This window comes from Carcharodon carcharias, chromosome 15 (assembly GCF_017639515.1).
Source record: "Carcharodon carcharias isolate sCarCar2 chromosome 15, sCarCar2.pri, whole genome shotgun sequence".
Taxonomy (NCBI): Eukaryota; Metazoa; Chordata; class Chondrichthyes; order Lamniformes; family Lamnidae; genus Carcharodon; species Carcharodon carcharias.
This window is the reverse complement of record NC_054481.1, coordinates 30,117,119-30,135,169: the sequence shown is the minus strand read 5'-3', so window position 1 is coordinate 30,135,169 and position 18,051 is coordinate 30,117,119. Positions and strand designations below refer to the sequence as shown.

Sequence of the window (18,051 nt, the reverse complement as noted above, 5' to 3'; positions counted from 1 at the left end):
ACCATCCTGATCTGGAACAATATCATTATTCCTTTATTGTCCCTGGGTCAAAATCCTGGGACTCCCTTCCTAATAGCACTAAGTGTGTTCCTATATCACATGGACTGCAGCTGTTCAAGGCGGCGGTGGCTCATCACCACCTTCAAGGCATCTAGGGGTGGGCAGGTGTCCACATCCCTTGACTGAATAAATCTAAAGGGAGAAATAGCAACACCCATCACTGTAATGTTGCTCAAAGGTCTGATTGCCTTATCATCACTGCAGTGAACGTTTTGTCCTTTTTTAAAAATATATTCCAGCAGATCCAAGGGTTATACATAATTTCACATTTCCCCATGTTTAATGATCAACACACCATTGTAATCCAACTCATTTGGAGTTATGGACAGATAAACTCCTGACTGTAAAGAAGCATTGACTAGCTGAAAGAATGGGAAAATTACTTACAACAATGTTGACAGTTTTCCCCTAAACAAATGACCAGTAAAGGAAGGGCTGCATTAGTAATAGAAGTTGGGTTGTCTGTGCAGACATAATAGAAGCTTTCTCCCAATAGCTCAGTCCAATTTCCAATGAGCCCAGGTGATACTGCATACCATAGGATATCTTTTAATTGGGCTGGGTTGTGAGTCAGTTTACATCATGGTGTGCAATCTAATTTCTAGGCCTGTCAATTCAGGAGTTTAGCCATTTCGAAGTAATATTGACAAGTTTAGTTAGTCTTCGTGGGACCTTCAGTGTGATCAGAGTAATGTCAGCATTAGGCCAAGTATCTGGCCTGTAAAGGGAGTTCAGTGCATCACAACTTGAAATGATACAGCCACTTGCTTTGCAAGTCTCTGCACTTGTTATCTGAACCAGCAGAGCTAATTCTACTAGAGTAGGCATTTACTTGGGTGCCTCTGGTGACACTATCAAGCCCTTTACCCACAGGGCACTCTGCCTGGTGATTAAATTGCATTGTGCTAAATTTGCCATTTGCAGGCTCATCAAAACAACCTGACTTGATTACCTTACATACCAGACAGACAATTATCAAAATAACCAGTGAAAAATTGAATCAGTTTAAATAGAAATCCTTCCATTAATAAGAGCCATCAATATTTACAGATATGAAACATGCATTGGTCTTCACCGTAAATTGGGCAATCAGCTGAAACACCCATGAAAACACAGGTATTTTGGTAGAGCCAACTATTTTCCATCCTAGGTACCTTGTGATTTCAGGACAAATGACCCAGGTATTTTATCAGACAAATCAAGTCAGTTGGTTAAGCATTGGGTTCAGGGTTAGACGATCTTGGATTCGTATCCTAGCTCACCTTTTCTAAAGCAGATAAAAAATCTTAGGCAATGAGAGAAAGAGAGACTATGTTTTCACACTTGTGCAGTGTCTGACTGTTCAGTAATAAAATCATGGATCAATATATGTAAGATACCTTTTGGAGGGTGTTAGGCACTAAAGGAAGTAATTGGAGAACATTCAACTCAGGATCACAGCAAAGTTTAGGCTTTACTCATTTAAAAAATCAGGTGCTCAGCATTAAGGTCCACTCCTAGATGCTAGCCATCACTCTCTGGAACCTGGAGTGATACCTTATTAGTACACCATGTGGTATAACAACACCATCCAGGAGTGAAACAAACCATTTCCTGTATTCAGCTTACTGAGCAATAACAAGCTCTCATGAGCTCCTGGACCTCAAATTGGAGGGGGAAATCAATGTTCATCACAGGACACAGGAACTTAGAAGCAGCAGCAGGCCATTCAGCAGCCTACTCTGCCATTCAAACAGATCATGGCTGATCATCTACCTCTACACCAATTTCCCCCACTAGCCCCATATCCCTTGATGCTATTAGTATCCAGAAATCTATTGATTTCTGCCTTGACCATGCTCATTGATGGAGCTTCCATTACCCTCTGGGGTAGAGAATTCCAAAGATTCACCACCCTGAGTGAAGAAATTCCTCCTCATCTCAGTCTTAAATGGGCTTCCCCTTATTCTGAGACCATGTACCCTGGTTCTAGACTTAGTCAGGGGAAACATCCTATCCACATCACCCTGTCAAGCACTAAGAATTTTGTAAGTTTCAATGTGATCACCTCTCATTCTTCTAAACTCTGGAGAATACTGGCTGTTTCCTCAATCTCTCCTCATAAAACAATCCCACCATCCCAGGAATTAGTCTGGCGAATCCCACAATGGCAACTAGATCCTTCTTTAGATAAGGAGATCAAAACTGTACACAATACTCCTGGTGCAGTCTGACCAAGACTCTTCACAATCGTACCAAGACATCTTTACTCCTGTACTCAAATCCCCTTGATTGAAGGCCAACATACCATTTGCCTTCCTGATTGCTCATTGTACACCTGCATGCTAGATTTTAGTGACTCATGAACAAGAACACCCAGGTTCCTTTGGACATCAACACTTCCCAACTTCTCACCATTTAAGAAATACTCTGGTTTTTTTAAACCAAAGTGGATAGCTTCACAATTATTCACATTATATTCCATCTGCCATGTTCTTGCCCATTCACTTAGCCTGTCCAAGTCCCTTTGAAGCCTCCATCAACTCTCATTCCCAACTAGTTTTGCATCAGCAAATTTGGAAATATTACATTTGGTCCCCACATCCAATCACTGATTTAGATTGTGAACAGCTGTGGCCCCAGCACCAATCCTTCTCATACTCCACTAGTAATAGCCTGCCATCCGGAGAATGACCCGTTTATTTCTACTCTTTGTTTTCTGTCTGTTAACCAATTGTCAATCCATACCAGTGTATTACCCCCAATCCCTGGTGCTCTAATTTTGTTTACTAATCTTCTCCATGGAACCTTATCAAAATCCTTTTGAAAACCCTCATCCACTGGTTCGCCTTTGTCAATGCTACAAGTGAGAGCCGCAAAAATCTCTAACAGGTTTGTCAATGATTTCCCTTTCTTAAATCCATGTTGACTCTGCCCAATGATAGCATTATTTTCTAAGCGTCCAGTTATCACATCCTTTATAATAGATTCTAACATATTTCCTCCTGACATCAAACTAAAAGGCCTGTACTCCCATTTTCTCTGTCCGTGCCTCCCCTCTTAATTACATTTACTAATTTCCAGTCTGTTGGAACCTTTCCAAAATCTTTGGAATTTTGAAAGATAACCATTAATGCATCCACTACTTCTACAGCCACCTCCTTCAACACTCTGGGATGTAGATCAGGCTGCAGTTTAGGGAAATGAGTTGATTAGAAGTAACTGATTAGCAATGGCACGATACAAGCTTGTTTCATTTCTACAGAACATTTACCTAATATTCTCTCCTTGGGGTAATTTAGAACAATATGGCATTTCAACTCTACTACCTGGACGAACATATACTATAACTGATACACAGGGCAATTGTAATGTCCCACAGAGCTGCCCAAGACCACCTCCACATGGCCTGCAATGAAGGGACAAGAACTGGAGAATAGGAACTCCCCTTGTGATTACAACTCTCCATATCCCCTTTCATCCAAGATCAAAAGGTGATTAAAATGACTGCTACATACATTTGAACACAGCTTCCTAAAATACCTGTCCATAAAAAGTTAAGCAGCAGGTTAATTTTGATCAATGCCATATTCGATCTGTGTAGACTGCAACTGGCTCAATTGATCTTCCACAGAAAACAAAAAGCAAACAAGGTTGCAATTGACATATTAACATATGAAACATCATGTCTCAGGATGCTGGATTTGGAGTTTATTGAATGTACAAATCCCCAGGAAAGAACAAATGTAAAATCAACAGCCTTCCCTCCAATATTAAGAGCAGACAGGATAGGATTCAAAGCACTACAAAATTTCCTCATAATTGTGCGCTTTCCCAGAGCTTATGGGGTATCTGTTAACATAAGAATGTAAATTAGAAAGGCCATAAATTTTATTGTGGCACAACTAAGTGAGCCTCCTACCTGGAAGAGGAAATATCAAGACAGAGTCAAGTTAGAACTTCCAGTTTCCAGGAGGATGTAGTGTGGGACAGTTAAAACCAAAAATTTGTTTATTCTAATGTTTTAGACTGAAACCTTAATTTCTTTAGCACCAGTTGGCAAGGATAGTTATTTTTTGCACAGACAAGAAAGCCCTCCCTGAATCACAACCTGAACTTCACATTTATAAATTTGATATGAATTAAGTACGTTATAAAATAAGTATTGCTATCAGGCTACAGACCATCTCTTACATGTCTTACAACAGAGGCTTTTAAACACATTCCAGCTATCCCATACTAAGGGTCGAGGCTTCAATTTTAATCCAGACGCATGCCACCGATACAGGGTTGAGACTGTGTACAGCACATTCACTAGAGTTTAACATTTCATTTATAAATGCCATGTTAGGATTTGTTAGTACTGCAGGTGCACAGATAAATGAGAGACTTACAGTAAACAGTTAGGCCCTAAATCCCTAAGAGGGAATAAATAGCCTCAAAGCAAACAAACAACTATTTGGGTTTGTGGGGTAATGTTTATCAAAAATAGTTAAAATTGATTTAATATTTATGGTTAACCCATTTTTATTCATAATTATACTGAAATCTTCCAGTTCATTCCTGATTTAAACAGTTTCTATAGAGTTAATATGAACTGAAACCATATAAAATGGAGCAATTTAGCAACATGCAGTCCACACAAACTCTATTGGTTTACTTTGCCTTACCTCCATTATTTTTTATTGCAGCAATTCCACGACAGAAGTCGTCAAATGCAATGACCCCAAGACCAGCAGGATCTAGGTACCTTGTCAACTCCTTCACCTGAAGAGACAAAAAGAGGGTCCACTGTAACATTGGAGCATCAAGCAGTTACAAAAAGATGCAAAAGACTAAAAGCAGACAAAAGGTGCTCAGACCAGTTCCCACAGCCAAAATCAGGTGCTGGCAATTGCATGCACGGCACACACACAGCACATAAGCTTAGAAGACTGCAATGCACAGAGGTGAGATATTATACAAGACTATAATTTGGATCCACTGAAGAATCATTAAAAAAATCAGAGCACAGAAGGAGGCTATTTAGTCTACCATGTCTGTGCTAGCTCTTTGAAAGAGCAGACGTGCTTAGTTTAATATCTTTGCATTTTGTCTGTACTCCTGAAAGTTTATTGTATGGGTGTCTTATATGCCCAGATCACCATTAACTGACAAACCAATGAATATACACTCTGCTGAGAGGAACACGCCCAGATAAATTCCAAACAAGGTAGCTACAGATCCTCCTTGTCCTCTTCAGCTAGCAGGCCGAGTACATTAGTGGGGTGCCCCTGGATGGGAAGGTAGTTACTTTACATTTAACTTCATATTATCATGAACCAATTTCAACTTTCCTTGGCCAATAAAATTTGGCATAGTAAGCTCACTACACAACAATCCACATATTAACTAATAAATCCATATTATTTTGTCTATGAAAACACTTATAAGCTACACCTGCTCATCGAGGGGAGTCCCACTAGTGTACTCAGCTTTCCAGCTGAAGAGGACAAGGAAAGTCTATGACCTACTGGGCAATAGGCAATGCACCACAGGAAGAGAGAAGTCTGACAGGAATTTCAAAATACCAATTCCTGTCACACTACCAATCTTGGCCTATTGAGTATAACCAATGCGGTTATCCCCAGGAGGGCACGAAAACAGCTCCAAGCAGCAGAGTAATATGCTTAAAAACAAAAAAAACTGCGGATGCTGGAAATCCAAAACAAAAACAGGATTACCTGGAAAAACTCAGCAGGTCTAGAAGAAAAGAGTTGACGTTTCGAGTCCTCATGACCCTTTGACAGAACTTGAGTTCGAGTCCAAGAAAGAGTTGAAATATAAGCTGGTTTAAGGTGTGTGTGTGGGGGGCGGAGAGATAGAGAGAGAGAGAGAGGTGGGGTGGGGGGGTGTGGTTGTAGGGACAAACAAGCAGTGATAGAAGCAGATCATCAAAAGATGTCAACGACAATAGTACAATAGAACACATAGGTGTTAAAGTTAAAGTTGGTGATATTATCTAAACGAATGTGCTAATTAAGAATGGTATAGCTCTAGTGGGGGTTTTTTTTATATATAATGGAAATAGGTGGGAAAAGGAAAATCTTTATAATTTATTGGGAAATAAAAAAGGGAAGGGGGAAAACAGAAAGGGGGTGGGGATGGGGGAGGGAGCTCACGACCTAAAGTTGTTGAATTCAATATTCAGTCCGGAAGGCTGTAAAGTGCCTAGTTGGAAGATGAGGTGTTGTTCCTCCAGTTTACGTTGGGCTTCACTGGAACAATGCAGCAAGCCAAGGACAGACATGTGGGCAAGAGAGCAGGGTGGAGTGTTAAAATGGCAAGCGACAGGGAGGTTTGGGTCATTCTTGCGGACAGACCGCAGGTGTTCTGCAAAGCGGTCGCCCAGTTTATGTTTGGTCTCTCCAATGTAGAGGAGACCACAATGGGAGCAACGAATGCAGTAGACTAAGTTGGGGGAAATGCAAGTGAAATGCTGCTTCACTTGAAAGGAGTGTTTGGGTCCTTGGACGGTGAGGAGAGAGGAAGTGAAGGGGCAGGTGTTGCATCTTTTGCTTGGGCATGGGGTAGTGCCATAGGAGGGGGTTGAGGAGTGGTCCATCACGTGGTCCATCTCTGACACTTCCCTTCCCTTCCTTGACCTCTCTGTCTCAATCTCTGGTGATAGACTGTCCACCAATATCCATTACAAACCCACCGACTCCCACAGCTATCTCGACTACAGCTCCTCACACCCCGCTTCCTGTAAGGACTCCATCCCATTCTCTCAGTTCCTTCGCCTCTGTCGCATCTGTTCCGATGATGCTACATTCAAAAACAGTTCCTCTGACATGTCCTCCTTCTTCCTTAACCAAGGTTTTCCACCCACGGTCGTTGACAGGGCCCTCAACCGTGTCCGGCCCATCTCCCGCGCATCCACCCTCACGCCTTCTCCTCCCTCCCAGAAACATGATAGGGTCCCCCTTGACCTCACTTATCACCTCACCAGCCTCCGCATTCAAAGGATCATCCTCCGCCATTTCCGCCAACTCCAGCATGATGCCACCACCAAACACATCTTCCCTTCACCCCCCTTATCGGCATTCCGTAGGGATCGCTCCCTCCGGGACACCCTGGTCCACTCCTCCATCACCCCCTACTCCTCAACCCCCTCCTATGGCACTACCCCATGCCCACGCAAAAGATGCAACACCTGCCCCTTCACTTCCTCTCTCCTCACCGTCCAAGGACCCAAACACTCCTTTCAAGTGAAGCAGCATTTCACTTGCATTTCCCCCAACTTAGTCTACTGCATTCGTTGCTCCCAATGTGGTCTCCTCTACATTGGAGAGACCAAACGTAAACTGGGCGACCGCTTTGCAGAACACCTGTGGTCTGTCCGCAAGAATGACCCAAACCTCCCTGTCGCTTGCCATTTTAACACTCCACCCTGCTCTCTTGCCCACATGTCTGTCCTTGGCTTGCTGCATTGTTCCAGTGAAGCCCAACGTAAACTGGAGGAACAACACCTCATCTTCCGACTAGGGACTTTACAGCCTTCCGGACTGAATATTGAATTCAACAACTTTAGGTCGTGAGCTCCCTCCCCCATCCCCACCCCCTTTCTGTTTTCCCCCTTCCCTTTTTTTTTTCCAATAAATTATAAAGATTTTCCTTTTCCCACCTATTTCCATTATATATATAAAAAAACCCCACTAGAGCTATACCTTGAGTGCCCTACCATCCATTCTTAATTAGCACATTCTTTTAGATAATATCACCAACTTTAACTTTAACACCTATGTGTTCTATTGTACTATTGTCGTTGACATCTTTTGATGATCTGCTTCTATCACTGCTTGTTTGTCCCTACAACCACACCCCACCCCCCCCACCTCTCTCTCTATCTCTCCGCCCCCCACACACACACCTTAAACCAGCTTATATTTCAACTCTTTCTTGGACTCGAACTCAAGTTCTGTCGAAGGGTCATGAGGACTCGAAACGTCAACTCTTTTCTTCTCCGCCGATGTGCCAGACCTGCTGAGTTTTTCCAGGTAATTCTGTTTTTGTTTTAGAGTAATGTGCTTCCCCATCTAGCAAGCATTCCAACAAAACTTAGCAATAAAACAGATAGAAAGAAACATCTCATCTGAGTACACATTTTCTATATTGTGGCTGTAATATCAGTATTGAGTACATCATGCTGTTGGATGAAAGATACACAAACAGCATCTATTCTGCATCTAAATAGGATCTGTAATCCACAATGGAAAATGCACACAAAAACCCATGTAGACTGCAACAAGAGAAAAGTTCAGAACAGATTGCTAATTTTGAGAATAAGAGGAAGGTACGAGGCCTTGAATTCTGAACATCGACAAATTTCAGATCAACTCATCTATCTGAAACGTAATTAGGTACTCGAGGCACTCCCGAGTCATGCAGTGTGTTATGTTTTACACCACTAAGCAACACAAGAGCCTACATCATATATTGATAACACCAACACTATAAAACAGGGCAAGTGTCAGCCATGTATCCAAGCAGCCAGAAAACATCCTTTGAGGAATGTCAATGGTAGAATCAGCAGCTCACATTAATACAGCAATCCATTATATCCCACCAGCTGGTATGATGGCCAGCTACCATCTCACACCCCAACTCCACCTGCATCACTCCCCTACCACCTCTCCAAAGCATAACCTAGAACCTCAATCTATCATCCATTCTTGGTTATGGCACTAAACAGCCTATTGATGGTATATTCTCTGTCCTCCATTCAGGAAGTCCTTATCCAAGCTAGGACACTGTACAACACACTAATTAGAAAATCAGATACTTGCTCAGAGTGGGAGGGAATGCTACCATTCGGGCCATGCTGGTACACCACCTTCTAGCTGCTTACCCATCCACCTCAACCAAAGGTAGTGTCTGATGTAGGTTATTAAACGAAAAGTAAATACAAAATTAATAGCAGAATTATTAGCCACTTTAGGCAAAAATGGGTTAATTAAGGAAAGCCAGCATGGATTTAAGGGCAAATAGTGTTCAACTGACTTACTTGAGTTTTTTTTAAATGAGGTAACAGAAAGCTGATGAGGGTAAATGCGGGTTGATGTGGTATACACGGACCTCCAAAAGGACATTTGATACAGTGCCGCACAAAGACTTGAGCAAAATTAAGAGTTCATGGAATAAAAGGGACAATAGTAGCATGGATAAGAAATTGGCTGAGTGACAGGCAACAAAATAGTGGTGAACGGTTGTTTTTCGGAGTGGAGGAAGGTTTATAGTGGAGATCCCTAGGGATCGGTGTTAGGACATTGCTCTTTCTGATCTATAGTAACAATCTAGACCTTGATGTACAGGGCACAATTTCAAAATTTTCAGACAATAGGAAACAGTCTTATTGTGAACCACAAGGATAGTGTAGAACTTCAAAAAGGGCATAGACAGGTTGGTGAAATAGGCAGACAAGTGGCAGATTAAATTTAATGCAGAGAAATGTGAAGTGATTCATTTTGGTAGCAAAAACACAAAGACAATATAAAATACAGGGTACAATTCTAAAGCGGGTGCAGAAGTGGAGAGACCTTGATGTATATATGCATAAATCATTGGTGGCATAACAGGTTGAGAGAGCAGATAATAAAGCATACAGCATCCTGGGCTTTAGCAATAGGGGCACAGAGTACAAAAGCAAAGAACCTACGTTAAACTGGTATAAAATACTCGTTTGGCCTCAATTAGAGTATTATGCTCAGTTCTAGGTCCTGCACTTTAGTGTGAAGGCATTAGAGATAGTGCAGAAAAAATTCGCAAGAATGGTTCCAAAGTCCAGGGATGAGGGAGTTCAGCTATGTAATAAAATGAAGTTGGGACTGTTCTCCTTGGAGAAGGTTAAGAGATTTGATAGAGTTGCTCTAAATCATGAGGGGTCTGTACAGAGTAGATAGGGAGAAACTGCTCCCATTGGTGCAAGGATCGACAACCAGAGGGCACAGATTTAAATAACTGCCATAAGAAACAATGGCAACATGAGGAACAATTTTTCTTCCACAGAGCGAGTAGTTAGGGTCTGGAATGCACTGCTTGAGTGTGTGGTGGGAGCAAGGTTAATTGAGACTTTCAAAGGGGAATTGGATCTTTATCTGAAGAGGAAAAAAATTGCAGGGCAGAGGAGTAGCATTAAGTAAATTGTTCCTTCAGAGAACTGGTACAGACACAACAGGCCAAATAGCCTCATTCAGCACTGACCAGAAATTCCTGTAATCTTTACTATCACAATCTTCTGCCAAATGATGGAATGTTGGATAAGCAGTAAAGAAAACATGACCAGAAGCAGTGGAGCTGGGTCATTGAATTTATTCAAGGCAGAGTTAGACAGATTTCTGATAGACAAGAGAGTTAAGGGTTATGGGTGGCAGACAGCAGAGAACACAACCATAATCCAGATCAGCCATAAATCTTATTAAATGGCAGAGCAGGCTCCAAGGGCTGAATGGCCTACTCCTGCTCCTAAGTCCTATGTTCCTATGGGTATATGTTAGGGCAAACCAGGATCCTATTAACTTGGAATAAAAGACCTAAATTCTTGAATCACTTTAAACGATCTGTACTCCTATGTCCTCATGATCACCCAATGATGTACACCAGGATGCCATCATTCTCCCACCCCGGTGAAATTTTTTGAAGCACAAGATTATATTTCACTTATGATGATATCTGGCTTCACTTCACCAGTGACCCCCAGAGACAGCTGAAAATGGTGACAGCAGCTATCAGACAATAAAACTTGGACAAGCCAAAAGTTCCTCCAGTTTAGCTTTGAGAAATCCTGGGGGAAAGAGGTTTACAGCACAGAAAAAGGCCCTTCGGCCCATTGAGTCTGCACCAGCCAAACAAGTACCTAACTATTCTAATCCCATTTTCCAGCACTAGGCCCATAGCCTTGTATGCCATGGCATCGCAAGCACACATCCAAATACTTCCTAAATGTTATGTGGGTTTCTGCGTCATCACCCTTTCAGGCATGAGTTCCACATTCCCACCACCCTCTGGGTGAAAAAAATTCTTCCTCACATCCCCTCTAAACCTTCTGCCCCTTGCTTTAAGTCTATGAGCCCTGGTTATTGATCCCTCCAAGGGGAAAAGTTCCTTCCTGTCTACCTATCTATGCCCCTCGATTTTATACACCTCAACCATGTCCCCCCTCAATCTCCTCTGCTCCAGGGAAAATAACCTCAGTCTATCCAATCTCTCCTCAGAACTAAAACTCTCCAGCCCAGGCAACATCCTGGTAAATCTCCTCTGCACTCTCTCCAGTGCAATCACATCCTTCCTATAATGCGGATTCCAGAACTGCACGCAATACTCTAGCTATGGCCTAACCAGCGTTTTATACAGTTCCAGCATAACCTCCCTGCTCTTATATTCTATGCCTCAGCTAATAAAGGCAAGTATCCCATATGCTGCCTTAACCCCTTGTCTACCTGTCGCGCTACCTTAAGGAACCAGTGGACATACACACTAAGATCCCTCAGTACTTACCAGGGTCATACCATTCATCGTGTATTTCCATGCCTTGTTTGTCCTGCCCAAGTGCATCACCTCCACTTATCTGGAGCCACCCACATTAGTTCTCTTAAACGGCTAGGACCCTCTGGTTTTAAATTAATTTCCCTCCACAGCTGTTGCTTTGATTCTAGCATCCCAAGGAGCAGAATCTTGAGGTAGTGCTCATCATGTTCACTTCCTTCTGCAGGCCTGGTCTAACACCCAGGCTGCATTCTCTTACCTCCACAATATCTCCAGCTATTGCCAATGCCTCCAAAGCCCCAAAACCAGTCCTTTAAATCACTCTTAAGCTAAAAAAATTATAATGCTTTTCACATCACTCATACCATTTCTATCTTTAATGAACTGCAAGTCATATTGTACAGATGAGCCCATGTCCTCACCTGGACTAAGATCTTATCTGCATCAGCCCTGTCCTCACCAAGTTCTCAACTGCCAGAGAATTAATCTTAAAAGATTCTTGCCCTTCCATTCAAGTCCTTGGCTCCTTTCTATCTACATGATTATCACCTAGCCAAATGTCTATGTAGTCCTCCCAGTTCTCCAACTGGCCTATTTCTCATTTCCTGCTTCAGATACTGGCATCCACTCTCATCACATTGATATCAGAGGGATGTGGCAAGCTGCAGATGGTGAGGGAAAAACAAAAAGTGCCAATCAAATAGTTCTTTTCAACAAATGGCATTAAAAACATTCTAGCCATTCTGCTTTAGTTGACATCAAGCCTTGGGATCAAACATCTCTTCATGCACAATTTAGAAATCAGTTATTTCTGTATACTCCGCTGTTTTTAAGGCTACTGACTTTTGCAATTTTTCTAGATTAGCCTCTTATATACCCAAGACCTGGGAACTCTCTCATCATGAAAGGGTGAATTATTACTGTTTGTACATTTAGAAATGTATTGACCTCACCCAATTTTCAATTTACAAGTTACCAAGTCAACATCAGGAAGGGAGGGAACGACGCCATTGCTGATACCTGCTCATTAATCTGCATTCCATGTTTTCCCACTCTATGGATTTATTCCAGTTTTATTACTTCCTGCATTAAGCACTCAGTGGAAACTCTGAATCAGAGACCAAGGACAACTTTCAAAACATCAATTGCTGGTCTGGCAGATCTTAGATGTGACAATCAGGGTTCATTAAATTTCAAGGCCCAGATTTGGTAAAAGAAACCTCAAATTTTCTGTACTTACAATGCAGATGTACAGAGAAGTACTTAAATAGCTATCTGAATTGTCTTTGGTTTACCTACATGCAAGTTAACGTATTTCCAAAATTTAAACATGGGAGAGTGGAATTGGGGAGCAGGGCTTTTACTAGGGCCTAAAATTGTGTCACAAACATTTCAATAGCATCGATGCAGTGGACAAATTGAGGAAGTAATGAAGAGGTAGAGCTGGATGTCATCATCTGCCTCATCTCTATGGATATGGTCACCAGGGGGCAGCACACAGACGTGCAAAAAGGGTCAAAGAAAGATCTTTGGAGACAGAAATACCTGGAAAAACTCAGCAGGTCTGGCAGCATCGGCGAAGAGCACAGTTGACGTTTCGAGTCCTCATGACCCTTCAACAAAACTAAGTAAAAATAGGAAAGGGGTGAAATATAAGCTGGTTTAAATGGGGGGTGGTTGTTAGGACAAGCAGTCAGTAATAGGTGGAGATAACCAAAAGATGTCACAGACAAAAGAACAAAGAGGTGTTGAAGGTGGTGATATTATCTAAAGGAATGTGCTAATTAAGAGTAGAGAGCAGGACAGGCAAGGTACAGATAGCTCTAGTGGGGGTGGGGCAAAATAATACTAAAAAGGGCATAAAAGGTAGAGATAAATAATGGGTGGAAATACATTTAAAATAATGGAAATAGGGGGGAAAAGAAAAATCTATAAATTATTGGAAAAAACAAAAAGGAGGGGGAAGAAGCAGAAAGGGGTGGGGATGGAGGAGAGAGTTCAAGATCTAAAATTGTTGAACTCAATAAGAAAGAGCACGAGCAAGCGTGCAAGAGCGTGTGTGTGCAAGAGAATTGAAAAGCTCTTCAAAGCTTCTAGAAATCCACGTCACATCGGTACCACCCAGAAACCAGCCTATTCCTTGGCAGCAGTATAAAAGTAGCTCAGCTTGTCATTAGTCAGGTCAACACTAATTATGTAACAAAAACCAACAAAACACCAAACCTAGACACACAAAATACTACTTATACTGCTCAGCACAAACATCCCTCTGATCTGTAGCAACTATCAAAGCAGCCAACTGCCACCCCACTAAACAATTCAGCTTCAATTTCTGGGATACAAACAGGAATGTGCCAAGCAACAAAGCAATTGAGAGCAGCTTGCTTGCGAGAGATTAATTGCCAAAGATGTAGAATTTTTATCTTTTTACAGCTACAGCTTCTGAGCAGTACATAAGTACTTAACTCAAATTTGTTGGTTACTTTCATGATAAAAATAGAATCTGCAGCACAGGTTCTACAATCAACAAGTTCTATCTCATGTGGCTGCATCACAGCCTCAGAGTAAATGACTTTGTACCAGAGTTGGTGAGACCACATCTCGAATACCATGTGCAGTTTTGGTCTCCTTATTTAAGCAAGGATGTAAGTGCATTGGAGGCAGCTCAGAAGTTTCCTAGATTTATACCTGGAATGAGCAGACTGTCTTATGAGGAAAGGTTAGACAGACAGGGCTCGTTTCCACTGGAATTTAGAAGAGTGAGGGGTGATTTGATTGAAGTATACAAGATCCTGAACAGTCTTGACAAGGTGGATGTGGAAAGGAGGTTTCCTCTTGTGGGTGAGTCCAGAACTAGGGGGCACTGTTTTAAAATTTAAAAGGACATAAAAACTAGGAGCTGGAGTAGGCCATTCGGCCCTTCGAGCCTGCTCCACCATTCATTATGATCATGGCTGATCATCCAACTCAATAGCCTGCTCCCGCTTTCTCCCCATACCCTTTGATCCCTTTCGCCACAAGAGCTATATCTAACTCCTTCTTGAAAGCATATAATGTTTTGGTCTCAAATACTTTCTGTGGTAACGAATTCCACAGGCTCGCCACTCTCTGGGTGAAGAAATTTCCCCTCACCTCAGTCCTAAATGGTCTACCCCAGACTGTGACCCCTGGTTCTGGACTCCCCCACCATCAGGAACATCCTTCCTGCATCTACCCTGTCTAGTCCTATCAGAATTTTATAGGTTTCTATGAGATTCCCCCCCTCATTCTTCTGAAGTCCAGCGAATATAATCCTAATCAACTCAATCTCTCCTCATATGTCAGTCCTGCCATCCCAGGAATCAGTCAGGTAAACCTTCGCTGCACTCCCTGTATAGCAAGTACATCCTTCCTCAGATAAGGAGATCAAAACTGCACACAATATTCCAGGTGTGGTCTGACCAAGGCCCTGTACAATTGCAGCAATACATCCCTGTTCCTGTATTCGAATCCTCTGGCTTGAAGGCCAACATGCTATTTGCCTCCTTTACCGCCTGCTGTACTGCATGCTTACCTTCAGCAACTAGTGTACAAGGACACCCAGGTCTCGTTGCACATTCCACTCTCAATTTATAGCCATTCAGATAATAATCTGCCTCCCTGTTTTTACTATCAAAATGGATAACTTCACATTTATCCACATTATACTGCATCTGCCATGCATTTGCCCACTCACTCAGCTTGTCCAAATCACACTGAAGCATCTCTGCATCCTCCTCACAGCTCACCCTCCCATCCAGCTTGGTGTCATCTGCAAATTTGGAGATATTACATTTAATTCCCTCATCTAAGTCATTAATATATATTGTGAATAACTGAGGCCCCAGCACCGATCCCTGCGGTACCCCACTACTCACTGCCTGCCATTCAGAAAAAGATCAGTTTTTTCCTACTGTTTCCTGTCCGCCAACCAGTTTTCTATCCATCTCAATACACTACCCCCAATCCCATGCGCTTTAATTTTACATGCCAATCTCTTATGTGGGAATTTGTCGAAAGCCTTCTGAAAGTCCAAATAAACCACATCCACTGGCTCCCTCTCATCAACTCTACCAGTTACATCCTTGAAGAATTCCAGTAGATTTGTCAAGCATGATTTCCCTTTCATAAATCCATGCTGACTCTGTCCGAGTCTGCCACTGTTTGCCACGTGCTCAGCTATTAAATCTTTTATAATGGAGTCTAGAATTTTCCCCACTACCGACATCAGGCTGACTGGTCTATAATTTTCTGTTTTCTCTCTGCCTCCCTTTTTAAATAGCGGGGTTACATTAGCTACCCTCCAATCTGTAGGAATTGTTCCAGAGTCTATAGAATCTTGGAAGATGACCACCAATGCATCCACTATTTCAAGGGCCACTTCCTTAAGTACTCTGGGATGTAGAGTATCAGGCCCCAGGGATTTATCGGCCTTCAATCCCATCAATGGATAGGAAACTGGTTGGCAGACAGATGGAGAATTTTTTTCTCTGAGGGATGAGACACTTTAGAACACTATTACAGAGGTCTACAGCATAGAAAAAGGCCCTTCAGCCCATCAAGTCTGCACCGGTCAAGCAAATACCTAACTATTCTAATGCCATTTTCCAGCATTAGGCCCATAACCTTGTATGCCATGGCATCATAAGTACACATCCAAATGCTTCTTAAATGTTGAGGGTTTCTTCCTCTACCACCCTTTCACAGCCTCAGAAGATGGAGGAGATGGAGTCATTGAGTATTTTTAAGGCAGAGGTAGATAGATTCTTGTTAGGCAAGGGAATCAAAGGTTATGGGGGGTAGAAATGAATGTGGAATTCTATGCACAAAGCAGATCAGCAATGGTCTTACTGAATGGCAGACCAGGCTCGAGGAGGCGAATGGTCTACTCCTGTTTCTATTTCTTATGAGTTTATAGGAAATAAATGTTCTACTTTATTGGGAACCCTTTAAATACAAGTGAAAGTTAGTTTTACAAAATTAATAGCTTAAAACTTCCTTCCACACTAAAGCTTATTCTCGAAATTTGGTGCAGAATTACTTCACTTAAAAGGGAATTAATTTACACTCAATGAACGATAGCACTTTGGAAAAAGGCATAAATGCAGATTTGTTTACAGCACAATAAAACAGGTAAAAGGTCAGTTCCAGTGCAGTGTTTAATCAAGCCAAGATGAAAGGAATTGGAGATGTAAGGAAATACTTGAAAAACAAATGACTGCATATTTGTTATTGGATAACCAGAAAATGATTGCAGAGTCCCAATGAAGGATCGTTAAATTCGGTAGATGAGAAAAACGGAATGCAAGGGGTAAATAGGTAAGGACATTACTTAACATAGTGAATCGGAGCCCAAAGGATTTTGTATGTTAACCAATCCCAAATCCATGCTAACATAGTGCCCCAAACCCATGAGCTCCCAATTTTGTGTAATAACCTTGCGTGGCGCATTACTGAATGCTTGAATATCCAAATAAACTGAAGCAGATTAAGCCCAAAGATGAGACCCAATGACATACAACACAATATATTTTTATGATTCAAACAAAGGATAGGATAGTACAAAATTTATGAAATAGGGATAGATTAGAATCAAAAGAATGGAATTGGATGTTCCCTCAAAACAAAAAAGACAGAAACCATACAATACTCCCTACTTCCAAAGAATTAACCAGGCTAAAACAAAAATACCTGGAAAAACTCAGCAGGTCTGGCAGCATCTGTGGAAAGGAGCACAGTTAACGTTTCGAGTCCGCATGACTCTTCAACAGAACTCAGGAATTAACCGGGCTGGCTGCTTCCTAAGGTTGTAAAAGGATCAGACTTTCTGCAGACTGTTAAAAAAGCCATCAACTAATCTTTGAGCCATAGGCAGTCAGCAATTCAATCTGAACGCTGCTCAACATTCTACACAAAAGGTGCTCAGACATCCAAAATTTATTGGCATCTCAGTGATATTTGGCAGTGATTTTAGTGTACTGATGTGCAGAACACTACTTTGTTTAGAAAGCCAATTTTGTCTCCTGGACGCGTATGGGAGATGGTGTGGTCCCACGGAATCCTCACACCAAATGCAAGGGTTTGGGATCCTGAAATTTGGATTTAGTAGTTTAAGCATGCAGCAGGACCTGGACAACATTCAGGTTTGGACTGATAAGTGACAAGTAACATTCATGCCACACAGTACTACACAATACCATCTCCTCTTGACATTAAGTGGCATTACTATCACTGAATCCCCCACTATCAACAAACATCCTGAGGACTATCACTGACCAGAATCTGAACTGGACCAGCATTATAATACGAAAACAAAAATACCTGGAAAAACTCAGCAGGTCTGGCAGCATCTGCGGAAAGGAACGTTTTGAGTCCAAATGACCCTTCAACAGTTCTGTTAACTGTATTCCTCTCCGCAGATGTTGCCAGACCTGTTGAGTTTTTCCAGGTATTTTTGTTTTTGTTTTGGAT

The 18,051-nt window shown here is 42.0% G+C and overlaps 1 protein-coding gene across 3 annotated transcripts in view; it reads right to left on the bottom strand.

Moving 5' to 3' along the window:
• rab11fip3 (RAB11 family interacting protein 3 (class II)) overlaps nucleotides 1-18,051 on the bottom strand; it is a 135,420-nt gene that overhangs the window by 85,527 nt on the left and 31,842 nt on the right. For 2 of the 3 annotated variants that reach the window (XM_041206503.1, XM_041206504.1), the window contains exon 2: nucleotides 4,710-4,806. The exons of the other annotated variant lie outside the window; for it this stretch is intronic. In XM_041206503.1, coding sequence (XP_041062437.1) covers nucleotides 4,710-4,806 — 97 coding nt within the window. The remainder of the gene's footprint in view (nucleotides 1-4,709; nucleotides 4,807-18,051) is intronic. 3 annotated transcript variants of the gene reach the window in all.